The sequence below is a fragment of the Podarcis muralis genome, chromosome 6 (assembly GCF_964188315.1).
Source record: "Podarcis muralis chromosome 6, rPodMur119.hap1.1, whole genome shotgun sequence".
NCBI classification, from domain to species: domain Eukaryota; kingdom Metazoa; phylum Chordata; class Lepidosauria; order Squamata; family Lacertidae; genus Podarcis; species Podarcis muralis.
Genome location: NC_135660.1, coordinates 6449949 through 6464381, shown reverse-complemented (window position 1 = coordinate 6464381; position 14433 = coordinate 6449949). Strand labels below are relative to the sequence as shown.

The following is a 14433-nucleotide window of genomic DNA, read 5'->3' as shown; positions in this document are numbered from 1 at the left end:
TGGTCACACCACACCTGGGGTACTGTGTCTAATTCAGGGAACCACAATTTGAGAAAGATATTGACAAGCTAGAACATGTGCAGAGGAGGGTGACCAAGATGATCAAGAGTCTGGAAACCAAGCCTTATGAGGAATGATTGAGGGAGTTGAGTATGTTGAGCCTGGAAAAGAGGAGACTGAGAGGAGACAGGATAGCCATCTTCAAATATTTTAGGGGCTGTCACATGGAAGATGGAGCAAGCTTGTTTTCTCCTGCTCTGTGTGTATCTTTGTGTGTGTTAAAAATTGGATTTTTTAACATTTCTGGGTAGGGCTGAGAGTGTCCCTTGCCAAAACCCATTGAGAGTTGCTGCCAATCAGTGTAGACAATACAGAAGGAGATAGGCCAATGGTCTAACTCTGTATAAAGCTGCTTCCTAGGTTCCTAACTTGTGGATGGATGCAATGAAGCCTTTTGGCCACGAAAACACAAATGTGAATTGCCCAGGTCACCTGCCAATCTGGTCTGGCCCAACCGAATAGACAGCCAGGGGCTCCAGCTAGCAACAGGGGAGAGTTTTGATTCAGTTCACATTTTCAAGGTAAACCTTCCAAATTTTCACTTTCTGGAGCAATGTGCCAACTGAAACACAGCTGCCCTTCGAAATTCTCTAAATTTCGCAGCTAACGTAAGTCAAAGAATATGTCCAAAAATGCACATGCTGGTGCAAAGTGTGCATGGAATGCATATGCTTCTGAAAACAATATACAAAAATGTGTTGTATTAGGAAAAAATGCTTTGTAAGAATGTGAATGCATGCAGGTCTTGTGATCCGAAAATTCATTCTATGAAAGTTCACTAATCTAAACACAAGGAATTAGTACTGAAACATTACTATACACACTGCAAGTTCAGATATCCAAGCAGCCAGGCCTGCATAAAGTTCTATAAACAGATAAGCAGTCTTAAACAAGCCTTCTTCTTTTTTACTGTTTTACTGGTCCTCATAAGCCGTTTCATCAGAAACAGTGTTGGGTGGGAGTGGTAGAATTTGGACAAGGTTTCAGAGGGTTTTTCTGCCCGTCCCACCCCCCACCCCCCATTTTGAGGTCAAAGTTCCACAGTCAGGAATGCTTAGAAATTTCCCCATAGGAATCAATTGAGAATGTTGACTCATTATGTGAACGCTTGTCTAACAAACGGATTGCGTTTATTAGGCAAAAGTGCATACAAAATGTGCATTTCAGAACAAATTTGCACTGAAATGCTGGCGAATTTTCACAAGGACTTGAAAAAAAATGTTCAACTGGTATGGAAATAATAAATTTAAGAATGGGAAAATGAGAAAAAGAGAGAAACCAACAGGGACAGATTTGCTCTTCCTTAGTGCTAGTAGATTGGGAAATATCACAAGGGGAGTCTCACAGGCTTTGGGGCAGCAGAGTCAGCAATGTGAGGGATGCTAGTGCTTTTCCTCTTCAGGGGGATCTTAGTTTGGGGGTCGCAGCTCAGTGGTCAGAGCACCTGCTTTGCATGCAGAAGGTCCCAGGTGAGGCTAGGCATCTATCTCCCTTGCCTGAAACCATGGAGAGCTACTGCCAGCCGTTGCAGACAGCACTGATTCAAAGGGACCTTAATGGTCTGATTCAGTATGAAGCAACTCCTTATGCATTCCTTCCTTTGTCTTGGGGGGGGGGGGGTTGCTCCCCATTTCTGCCCGTGCAAACAAATGGACCAAAAGTGCACATTCTCTCATGCAGAGTCAGGAAAAGGGGTCTTGGTTGGGAATACCCTCGAGGGCAGAATATTTGTATACTGTGATTTGGATCATGGGGAGTCATTTTGAAGTGCCCCTTCAACCAACCTGCCTGTTCTCTTTTCTTGTCGGGTCAGGTGAAAGGGCTTACTCAGAGCTGTAGCTACGGGGGAGCTAGCAAGGGTTTTTGCCCAGTTGAAGCCTCCAGTGGGGTGCCATTGAGGCTCCCAGTCTCTCTCTCCCCGCCCCATCTGTACACAAGTACGGATGGGGAGTGTGCCAAACTGGGTCTTTGACTCGGGTGAAATAAAGCCTGGTTTTGCCCCTGGTTGCTATCCAGTTGCAGCCCAGCAATTATCACTTAATAGGGTGTTACCCAATACCACCTATCCAAGATAGCAGTTCCACACTTGGCCAAAGTGTTACATAAGACGTGGGAGGAGACGCTGCAGAGCGCCCTGGCTGCTGTGACACCCAAGGGGAGAGGTATAAAGTTGGGTGCCTTCGAAGGAGACAGCATCTTCCTCTGCCCAGCTGCTTTTCTCTTGACAGCACGCAAGGAGCAAGAGGAGGCACCCGCAGGATGAGGTCCACCATGCACAGCCTTTTGATGCTCCTGCTTTGCTCATTCTGCGTTCGGGCAGACATTGCCATGCAACCAGACTTCGATCTTCAGAAGGTACTGAGCTGTAGGGAAAGGGTGCGGTCACTGCTGTGTGGAAGTTGCACCCCTTTCTTTGCTTCCAGAGCTAGCCAATTGCTCACACTTCTGCAACCAAGTGCCCTCCAGGAGTTGGTGCTGAAGGAACTCCCACCAGTCCCAGCTAGCCAGAGGCCAGTGGCAAGGGGATGATGGGAGCAGGAGTCCACCAAGTACCATCTCGATTTGTTGCTGGCAATTTTCTCTGTTGTCTTTTGATTTTATAATGCTATCTGGTTGCCAAATTTGAAAGCCTTGTCATCACCTCATGCACTTGCCAGAGTCAGCTTCCCTGACGCCGTTGTTGGTTTATTGCTGACCTACACTTCAGTCCCGCTCCTGAGATTTAATCTGGGTGTGCATTTATTCTCCTTTTTATTATGGGCTTCTTTTCCTTAGAGGGCTTCCTGTGCTCCACTCCGAGCCTTGGCACAAATAATGCAGGTTAATTGAAATGCACAGAAATGTGGGAAATGCCAGATTTGGCCTCGTCTGGATGGTGGAGTGGAGGGGTGAGACCTCTGGTCTGACTGGAATAGTTTCCTCCAGTTTTCAGGGATGTGGCACATCATGGCCGGATCGTCAAACTGCCCTGTATTCCAGAGCATGAAGAGCCTCATGACAACATCTGCTGCTCTAGTCAAACCCCTTCCAAACGGCGACATGAAAATACTTACTGGCTACCCTTTGTAAGTAACTACTGCTAGTCCCTTAGCTGGCCTTAGGAGCACTTTACATGATTAAGAATGGGAGAGGGAGGGCACATTTTGCAGGGGGGAAATATGCCCCTCCCAAATACCCCCTCCCTGTGAAACCCTTTGGAAACGCTGGGGTAGGATGAAAATGTTCCCTCTTCATTAGACCAAGCACTCTGGTTTCCCTTGGGGGGTGTTGCCATGTAGACTACAATGGATTGGTGATCCCTGATGGCTGGATCATAGAGCCAGCAAGGAGAAGCACCCTCTTTCGGAACAGATGTGCCAAATTCTCATCAAAATTTGCTGGGATAGGTTTGGACCATTTCCCTCTAAGAAGTTATTTAATGCTCCACCCCCCACCCCCCGGCCACCCTACTCCTCCTGCAAATCAACACTGAAGTGTTATAGTGTTCCAATACTAATTTAATCAGTACTTTCCTAATATTATACATACTGGAAAAGTGACCTGATGCTAATTAAAATGCGCAAGTGGGATGATAAAATGAAACCTGCTGCAAATGTTATAATTTATTTATTTATTTCATTGCACTTCTATTCCACCTTTTTCTAAGATGAGCTCATGGGGGTGTATATGCTTCTGCCTCCTCCTCTAATCCTCTAAATCAACCTGTGAGGTAAGTTAGAGTGAGAGGCAACAAGTGGCCCCCAGTGAGAGCCCTGGTCTCTGAGGTCTTTGTGGTTGCACCAACTACTACACTATCACTGGCTCTCATAATGCAGTTTTCCTCCGTGTAGGGCTTTCTGGGTGCTTTGGACTCCAGTTCCCACCATCCCTGACCATTGGTCTTGCTGGCTGGGGCAGATGCAATATGTAGCCCCCAAAGGCCTGTGAATATGTTGGGCAGCTAAATCTTCCCCAGGTCAATATGAAGGAAGAGACCCAGCTCAACATATTGTCAGCAAGGGCAATGATGCTCCTTTCCCTATTCTCCCCTCTGAGAAAGGGATCGCGATGTCAAGTGTGCCCTTCACCCGCATTAAAATATGGGCGAATGAGACAAAGCACCTCTGCTGAAAATGCCCCACGGGGAAGCAGCCTCTGTAGTCTAATAGCTCAGTTGGTAGAGCATGAGACTTTTGATCTCAGGGTTGTGAGTTTGAGCCCCACATTGGACAAAACATTCCTGCATTGCAGGGGGTTGGACTAGATAACTCTCAAGGTCCCTTCCAATATGATTCTATAATGGGGGGGGGGCTCAACCTCTTGCTAATATTAAAAAAAACAACAGGCAGATTTTACTATCTGGGCCGAGTTGCTTAGTCACATTAAATAGGTCCTTGTAAGTGTAACTTTGCATACTTAGTGTTTTGTAAAGTTTGTGGAGGCTTTAAAGCTACTCAGAATCAAATGATAGCTTAGTAGATAGAGCATGAGACTCTTAACCTCAGGGCTGTCGGTCTGAGCCCCACATTGGGCAAAACATCCCTGCATTGCAGGGGGTTGGACTTGTGGTCCCTTCCAACTGTATAATTCTGTGATTTCTAAACCCAGTATTTCCCTCATTTCTCTTTTCAGCCCTGAGGAGTGCAAGAAGATAGAGATGTACTTTAAGAAGACAGACCAGCCTGCACACTTCACAAACGACGGTAGGGCACAAGTGCTTTAGGGCATAGAGAGAGGGGAGCAGGACTGTGCATTAAGGTTTGCCCCCAGAATTGCATTCCTGCCCCCGCCCAGCCTGCCGTGATTCAGATGAGGGGATGGACCAAGCAAGGGGTTTCCCAGGCAGGGCCAGGGCAGGCAAAAGTCTGCATCTTGGAGGGAAGTCAGTACCATGGAGAGATCCCCTTCTCCTGAGGTCAAACAGCCACGTTGCCTCAGCAAGGTCTTAGGGCCACAGACTTTTCGAGCAGGACTAGCTAGAGGCCTTGCTCCTTGAGGGTGAGTGAAAGAACTGTAGCTTTCTGCTGCAACCCTTGGTTCCTTTGTGGGAATAGGATTTTCAGCTTCAGGGATCTCTCCTGAGGACTCTCTTGATTTCTCACAGAGTCTGTGGACCAGCCATCAGAGTCTGGTGGCCAAGGTGTCTACTCAGGGAGAGAGGAAGAAGTGTCAATGGACCCCCATGAGATGGACAAGGGCATGGACTAATTTCCTTCTCAGAGCTGCAGTTGCCTGAGGACTTTGCCTCTGCAGGATTTTGGTCCAGAGCCAGGACACAACCACATCTTGTGTGAGAGGAAAGCCTGGCACGTGACCTCTTTCTGAGTAGGGGCTACCTGTGTGGGTAACTACACATGAGTAACGTGGCAACAGGGACAGTGGGACTCTGCAAAACTGGCCTGCCAAATGGTTATGTGTTTAAAATTCCTGTGTGCCCCTGAGTCTGCGCAGAGTGCTTTTTTTCTCTCTCTAAAAGAATCAAGATTTTGATAAAAAGGCTTGAGACAGAGTGATCCTGAGCATGTACAGGGTACTTCTTAATGCAGGTTGAAACTCACATGTTTTGGTATATGTATTTCCTTGCCTGCTAAGTGCAAGAACACTGCACACACATTTTTTCAAAATTCCTAGCAATTGCCAAATAAATTCTGGTTTCTCTGCAGCCTAGCTGGCAAAAGAGCTTGCCATTCACGTTAGTGGTTCTTGGATCATTTCCTCCTCTCCCATTTAGGAAAATTGGCGCGGACACTCTAGAAGAAGTCAAGAATCCTTTGAAGGAATAGGTTTCCCAAATCTAAAACCTGACTGTGCAGTCAGTCTGAAACGGGCCCCCAAATCCCCATTTTTTCTTCTCCATTAGCTAAAATGCATTAACTTGAGCACTTGAGCCAATGTATAACAAGAACCCAGCTGTATAAACAAAGCCCTCTCCTTTATCAGTACATGACGCTTAATGGATGGCCTTGTCAGTTCCGAAGTGGAGACGGGACGGCAGAGCTGGGGCTTATCTTATCTTGTAGGTTGTAAATATCCTGACACACTGACGCACAGGCTCTGCAAGACAGGGTCTGTCAGCCCCCACGGCCAGAGATGGAGATGGCATCAAGGGAAACTCCTATAGCTGGGTGACCTCCTTACCCCAAGATAAGAGTACCAGTACAGGAACATTTGTTTATGTTCATGGATGTCAACTTACGTGTATGAACGTACGAGGCTGGATTCCTGGGGAAGGGGGGAGAGGGTGCCTCAGGGGGATATATACTGTGTGAAATTTCTCTTTCTTTGGGCTTGCTGTGAACTGACCACGCAAGTGCCTTTCTGCTGCTCCGGAGAGCAGAAATAAAGAACTCTTTCTCTGAATCAACCTTGGGGTCTTTTGGCTCCTTCCTCCCTCTTCGGGAGCAATGCCCACCCAACCAATTGGTAAAGTCTAAGAAGGCTACATTTCTTGGTGCATTGGCCAGGAATGTGTTCTCCAAGGACGAGGGACGAAGGTCCGAGGCATCACCGCAGGCGACTGATAAAGGAGAGGGCTTTGTTTATACAGCTGGGTTCTTGTTATACATTGGCTCAAGTGCTCAAGTTAATGCATTTTAGCTAATGGAGAAGAAAAAATGGGGATTTTGGGGCCCGTTTCAGACTGACTGCACAGTCAGGTTTTAGATTTGGGAAACCCATTCCTTCACCTTGAGGTGGCGGTCTTTGTGATGCTATGTAATGCCACATGAGGGAAAGACAGAATGTATTTAGGGTAGCATGGGATAACCTCAGAGTGTGGCTTGGTGGGTGATTATCAATATTATCTGGCTCTGGAAAGATGGGAGGAAGGAAAAGTTGAAAGGACAGAAGAACAGATTCTGATCCTCCTTCCATGGCCAGAACTAATCGGGGTTCCATCTCCTCCTTCATTCAGAGAATGCCAAGAGAGATATGCGGGTGCTGGAAACTGACTACACCAACTTTGCCCTCCTCTACACCTTCAAGGAGATCGAAGACGAGCCCAGCAGCACCACCGTCCAGTTGTACAGTATGTGCTCCAATGACCCATCCTTGAGCAAGAGAGAGGAGGGTGGAGGTGGCAAGAGCCACCATCTTACTTCCTGAGCCATTGATGTCAGAGCGGTGTTGCTAAGTTGGGGCTGCTTCTTTGAATGAAGGGATTGCACACCCTCTGATGCATCCCAGGCAAAAGCAGTGCCCCCTGACTGAATCCCCTGATCGGGACCCCTCACTGAAACTCAGGAGTTGCTTTCTTCTCTGTCTCCTTGGTGCTGTGCTGATCAATTCTGCAGCCACTTGTCTTCCATGGTTTTAAAGCCAGGAGGGTATTGGCGGAGGGGTGGGGGTGGGGGGTTGTAGATAAAACTAGCAAACCCTCATTGCCCTACAATAGATTATAATACAGTACAGTACAGTACTAAACAGGGCCAGCACAAGGCAATTTGCTGCCTGAAGTGAAGGGTAAGATGGCACGTCTTCCCCGCGTATACTGGCAGCTGAATCTTATTTTAACACTGGTGATGGGGACAGCAGAATTTCAGGGCAGGCTATGTGGCACAGCTCTCCCCTCTGATACCTCACTGCTGCTGCTGCTGCTGTTGCTGCTGCAGCTGCTGCTACCCTCCTCCCCTCCAGCTGCCTCACACTTCATAATAGCATAGGGCAGGCTCCATTACCAAAATAAAAAGTAGCATCCATTTTATGACACTTTAAATTATCTGGAATCCTGGGAATTGGTGGAGGATGCAGAGGACTCAATGCCTTCCATAGAACAAGAGTCCCAGCATTCCTTGCAAGGAGGGAGAAGGTTGTTAAATGGTTTGACTGGACCACTAGTTTTAAGGCAGGACGAGACAGATGTTTTGTTATATGTACAGCAGCATCAGCCGGCAAGAGGCACTTTATAAAGCTTAAGAGGCCAGGCCTTTGCCCCAATAAGTTTACAGTCTAAAAGTTGATGGAGGGAAGGCCATGAAAACAGAGGTGCCAAGTTGCTCCCAAGACTGAGGAGGCCCAGAGCATGTCATGCGAAAGTGGGGCAAGTGTCCAGGCCATGAGGTGCAACCCCTCATTCAAACCACTTCCGAAAGCTCCTCCTCCTCCCTACCTCCAGCCTCAGCCCACAGACTGGAACCTCCTTAGGGTGTTCCCTCCACATGGCAGCCTCTCAAGACTCTACCCTGCCCTGCCCACAAACTGGAGGTTGGTGAAGTTATTGCTCACCTCCTCAAACAGTCTAATCCTGACCTCCTCTGGATGCAGCCCGCACTCAAGACATCAGCAATGAAGTGCTGGAGAAGTTCAAGGAGCATTACCACAAGGTGGGGCTCACAGACGACCTGATGGTAATCCTCCCCAAGTCTGGTGAGTATAGCATTTGTGATTTGTTTTCCTTTCAGCCTGTCTGGTTTAGCCTGGTGCTGGTACTCACCATGAAGTTGCTACAGTAATCTCACACTTTTAACATTTGAAAGAAAAAGGTACCAGTACTGCATACCTTTGAGTGCCCCCAGAAAAAAACATTGCTCATTGCGAGGATAACACTGATTCCCACAAATTGATCCAGAGGTTGGGTTGTGAGTGAAATGGCAGCAAAGGAATGGGCCAGGTGAGATTTTCCAAGCTAGCATATCCATTGGGTATAAGCCATACCACCAGACATATTTTTTTAAAAAAACAAAAACAAAAAGACAACCTACTTGTTTTGCCTAGTGGGAGTCAATCCTGACCATTAAGGCCTCCCATGCTTGCTTGACAACTGGATTTCCTAAAGTCACACCTCTGTGTTCTAATATTCATGAACTTCTTTCCCTTTTTTGCATTGCAGATGTTTGCTACAAGCTCCTCAGGTGAGTGGTGAGTCTGGCTAAAGAGGGGGTGTTTGCTACATCTGGAAAACTGGAAGCTGGAGGGTAGAGAGTTACTCCCCCCTTTGGTAATGTGGTAATGGGCAGCCAGTGTCCAATGGTGGTTTAGACTACCTGGAATCAAGCTATCTGGGTGCAGAGAGACAGGACAACACTCAGATACCAGGCACTGGAGGCTCTCGTGATCTGTTGCGGGGATGGGAAACATCAGCAACTGCCTAGATGCAGTTGGGCTACAACTCCCATCAGCCTCAGCAAACATGGTCAATGGCCAGGGATGATGGCAACGAGCATCAAAGACCAAGAAACCTCAGGAGAGTTTCCCACTCCTGTCTGCAGCCAATCCTTTTTCCTGGGCACAAAGTGACTGTCATTCAACAGTCATTTGGAAGCCCAAGGAATCCTCAGACAAGTCCGGAATCTTGTTTACAGGCAGATGTGGGCTTTTCTCTTCCAAGGTTGTCAAGGGGAGGGAGGTGAGGAGTGCATCTATGTGTGGGAGCAATGGCAAACCAAGCCCCACAAGAAGGGCCTGCCCACAGCTGCCCTAAGGAAACAGGGCCCTGCATTTTGCTGGCATCACACCAGGGCAACTGTGGGGAAGCCTTGGCCATGCTGGCTGGGGATGATGGGTGTTGTGGTTCAGGAGCTGCATCTGGAAGTCCAAACATTGACCAGCCCTGCTGCAGGGCTTTTCTGAGCAGATCTGCCATCTGTTGGTTGCTGTGAAGAAGGTTTGTGAATGGACAACCCAAGAAGAAAAAGAGGAAGAGGTAGTAGTTAGGACAAAATTTTGATACAGTGCCAGTTGCACAGTTCAATACTTTTTCCACATACCATCCTGCCTTTTGTTTTGCAGTGCCTGAAGAGGACCCAATTCATCAGCAACCAAGGCTTAACCTCCACCCCACTGCAGAAGTCGGGCTGATTCAGAAATTGTTGCTGTTGATCAGATCTCTCGCTCCCTTCTCCCACTACAAGCGTTCCCCACTCTGCAATCTGACCTCTGCTTCATCCACACCCCACCCTTTCCTGCTGAATAAACAGCTTTACAAGGTGGATTCTTTTTTAGCAATGTGTTTCTTTGAGATAGGCTGTTTTTAGCAAGGATGGTGAGGTCTATTGCAGATATTAATATTGCACAGTTTGAAGCGACTGGATGCATGAAAACTGACTCCTTTTTGGAAATAAAACATTGTCAAGGTCAATAACTTTAATTAAAACTTTACTTGCAGAACTTTCTTCAAAACATGACAAAAAGCAGAAAATGATACACCCAAACAGTTCCACAAGACATGTGCCAGTCCAAAGCATAGGCTCAGCATTTTAGAAAATATGAAATCCCCCAAACACACCTATAAGCCTTCTTACTTCCACAGAGCCTGCGAACAAAAAAACACAACGGCTGCTCCCTTCTCATGTGAGCTAAGGTTAAACACTCACGCGTTAGCTAGCAGAAAACAACAATACTTAATGATCAACTCAGTTAAAACTCAGTCTCCCTTAGAATACTGCAGTGGAATTTCTCCATGTTAAACTTTTTCAGCAAAACGCATTTAGCCATTTAGCCATTTCAGTGTCAATTAAACAATTATACTAACAAGGTCCCTAGACCATTGTGTAACAGACAGTGGGCATTTAACTTTCCAGACTCAAAGTATGTCTTCTGGCAGCCATGAGGGAATATAGTTTAAACGTACCAGAACATCTGAAAATATCAAAAATATTAATTTGGACAACAACTTCAGACCAAAAGGAATATATCAGTGGACATACATGTACTACATGCTTCAATGAGGCCCTTGCAGCATCACAACCCCAGCATCTACCTGCCTGAGATAATGGCTTCCTGTACACCCATTTGGGTGGACCAATCTGCATTTCAAATCCTTTCTGTATAGATCCTCAAGTGATTTCCCATTGTTAAGGTTGTATAGAACATTTTAATTTCCTATTCCACAACTCTCTACATTTTTAAACATCTGCTTTACAGAAATCCAAAGAGCATTTATAAACAGCAGTTATAGATGTAGCTTTCTGAGAAGTTCTGGAAAGTCCCTCCAACAATTTAGGAGATGCCAAAGTGCTCAAAGCAGACACCAGCAGATGTTGCCTTTGTAGATATTGCCATTCAGCATTCGCTGGTAAATGATATTTAAACCTTAATGTAGGAAATGACCAAAATTCTCCACCTGAACCTATCTGCTGATCTAATATATACCTAAATCCCACATATCAACCCACTTTTTTTCCAGAACAGAGGCTGACTTTCCATCTTCAAATCTGTATTGCCCCATCAAATTAATCTGCCATGAGCATATGGGCCAAATTATAACTGATGAGACAATACAGGCCATGTCTTTGCAGTTGCTAAAATTGTAGGTGGGATAAGGTGGTATTTCTCTTTTTTCCAAAGCTACCCATCATAAGATAGGTGCTAAGAAGTTTTCTCTAAAAAATACCCATGCTGAGGTGGTCATAGAATAGTAAGGATTCAAAGGATGGCTGTCTCTCTATTCCTGTACCTTTTCGGGAAGGATGGATGTGGTATGTTTCTCATTCATTGTGAGCTGAAGGTGATGTCCTCCTCAGGGAGACCTCAGTTCTGCTACCCTGGTATGTGCTGATCTTGTTATGGACACCCCACACCCCACAACCCTGGGACTTTCATTCACCCAAATGCACAGAGACTGATATCTCACCCCCTGTCTCCTAGCCCCTTCCTCACTTTCCTGCCTTGCAGATCCTCCTATACACCCTCCCCTGCAGCTCTGAGGACCCCCACTTCACCCAAATGCACAAAGACTGGGCTAGGTGCTCACCAGATTCGAGAAGGTGTTAGCGTGCAGTGCTCAGGAGGGAAAGAAGCCAGCCAGGAGCCTGGCAGGATAAGACTTGTTGAATTTATTTGTGATGCAAAGCCATGGAAAGGACTTTGGGGGTGGAGTGGGGGAGAAAATAATAATTCCTCTGCAGCATGATTCCTCCTTCCCACATTCCTCTCCTCTCCTCTCTGGGATGGAGCTGCGCACTTGGGAGATGCTCCCCGCAACAGGGAGGGGAGGGAAGAGTTGCTGCTGTCACCACCACCGTTCAGCTGGTGCCTTTGGGGAGGCAGCCAGACCACTTCGCTCAGTGGGGCTGAAAGGAAGATTCTGGCTTCTCCTTCCTCAGCAGTCTGGGCTGGAGGGTGGGTCACTCCAGCTGTAGCCAAGGCTCAGAAGTGGGGAAGCATCCCTCACCCAACTTGCACCCTTAATTTTTTTGCACCCAGGGCAACTGCCCCGATGGCCCCTACCATGCTATGTCCCTGCCTCCTATAGCCTACAGTGGACTGACACCAGCCTTCCATGTTATTCTCTTTCTTTCAATTATTACAGTTCCACATACTACAATTAACTATACTGGTGGCGCAGTAAAATTGAATGGTTAGCATTAGCATCAATGCCTGGAAGGTTTTGTTCCAAAACTGTTATTATATGGTCTCAGACCATTAGCCTAATTGCCCTGTATAAAAGGGTGTTGTAAGTATGTGGACAGAGAAGGAGCATCCTACACAGCCAGAACTGCTAGACAGAGACAAGTGCCAGAGTGAGAGAGAAGGCAGGGAAATGTTGGGCATACGGTTATTTTTGATTGCTCTGCTGGTGGGTCTTTTGATTCTGTACTTCCTGAAACAGCTCTGGTGGTCATGCAGACACTTCCCTCCAGGGCCCCTTCCACTTCCTGCCATTGGAAGCATGTGGCGGACTGCGATCAGGCTCTATCAAGAGACATTCACTAAGGTACTTCTTTCTAAATAACTGGCTGAGAAGGAGAATTCATGAAGCGAAGCATGAATTATTTTCTTCTCGTGGTAACTGTGGATAACTATGGTCTTTGTGAAACCTTCTGGCATGAATTTTATAGGAGAAATCAGTATGTGATATCTAGGAGACTTGGGGTCCAATCTCCTGGGAGGTGGGGGGGTGTTGAAAGGCAGTTTAAGCACTCATGTTATTTTCACACCAACCCTGTGGTTGGGCTGAGAGCTAGAGACTAGCCCAAGGTCACTCAGTGAGCTCTGGGGCAGAATTGTGCTTTCTACCTGCTTCTCCCCAATCCCAATCCAACACTCTGACCACTGGAAAGTCATCAAAGAAAAACATCTCCCCAGGCCTGGGTACTCTAATAGTTCTAACTTGAAATACATTTTGAAAGTGCCCAACCCAGGGAACAAATATCCTAGTATGTCTCACAAGTATATGGGCGGTCCACTCAGGAACTGTCTTCTTGTTAGCATCTCTGGGTTACAGAAAGATCTCTGAAATGTCCTCAGAGGCCAGTGCACGCACACACACTTGTGGGCAGAATGAAGATTCAGGGACAGAAAATCTGATAGCTTAGTTCAGACTGGAGAATAAATAGGCTTCTTCTTTTTTCAGCTGCCCAGATAAAACGTGAAATGTGCAAATACTTTAAAATCCGATTCACAGTATGAATGACCAATGCCAAATGGGCAAACCCCCTCTTGCTCAAAAAAGTTAAAGGGTCAGGAAATGTTGGCCATGGAGGCATGCCAGGATTGAAACATGAGGTTGTACAATGAGAGTGGCTCAGAAAACTTTACAGAAGCAGGAAGAAAAAAGCTAAGCAATTTATCAGGAACTAGTGATCAGTGTGTCTATTTCATAGAATAGAATCATAGAATCATAGAATCATAGAATCATAGAATCATAGAATCATAGAATCATAGAATCATAGAATCATAGAATCATAGAATTGGAATAGACCACAAGGGCCATCGAGTCCAACCCCCTGCCAAGCAGGAAACACCAGCAGAGCACTCCTGACATATGGTTGTCAAGCCTCTGCTTAAAGACCTCCAAAGAAGGAGACTCCACCACACTCCTTGGCAGCAAATTCCACTGTCGAACAGCTCTTATTGTCAGGAAGTTCTTCCTAATGTTTAGGTGGAATCTTCTTTCTTGTAGTTTGGATCCATTGCTCCGTGTCCGCTTCTCTGGAGCAGCAGAAAACAACCTTTCTCCCTCCTCTATATGACATCCTTTTATATATTTGAACATGGCTATCATATCACCCCTTAACCTCCTCTTCTCCAAGCTAAACATGCCCAGCTCCCTTAGCCGTTCCTCATAAGGCATCGTTTCCAGGCCTTTGACCATTTTGGTTGCCCTCCTCTGGACACGTTCCAGTTTGTCAGTGTCCTGGAACTGTGGTGCCCAGAACTGGACACAGTACTCCAGGTGAGGTGTGACCAGAGCAGAATACAGTGGCACTATTACTTCCCTTGATCTAGATGCTATACTCCTATTGATGCAGGCCAGAATTGCATTGGCTTTTTTAGCTGCTGCATCACACACGTTTCAGTTCAGAAGCATAACATCCAGTGGAGCCACAACTTACACTCTTTGCAATGATGTGTTCCCTTTTAACTTCCAGCTAGGAGGTTTACAAGCTCATAAACACAGGTGCTGATTCATTTATCTGTTTTAAAATGTCGTTGCACCAGCATTCCTCAAGCAGT

The 14433-nt window shown here is 46.5% G+C and overlaps 1 protein-coding gene across 1 annotated transcript; it reads left to right on the top strand.

The window, feature by feature from the left end:
* Window positions 1-1088: 1088 nt before the first annotated feature.
* On the top strand, window positions 1089-9965 carry LOC114598079 (lipocalin-15-like). The gene is made up of 7 exons (XM_028731740.2): window positions 1089-2415; window positions 2986-3125; window positions 4672-4742; window positions 6953-7066; window positions 8302-8403; window positions 8867-8888; window positions 9766-9965. The coding sequence occupies exons 1-7, from the start codon at window positions 2320-2322 to the stop codon at window positions 9770-9772; spliced, it is 552 nt and encodes a 183-aa protein (XP_028587573.2). The 5' UTR covers window positions 1089-2319; the 3' UTR covers window positions 9773-9965.
* Window positions 9966-14433: the final 4468 nt, after the last annotated feature.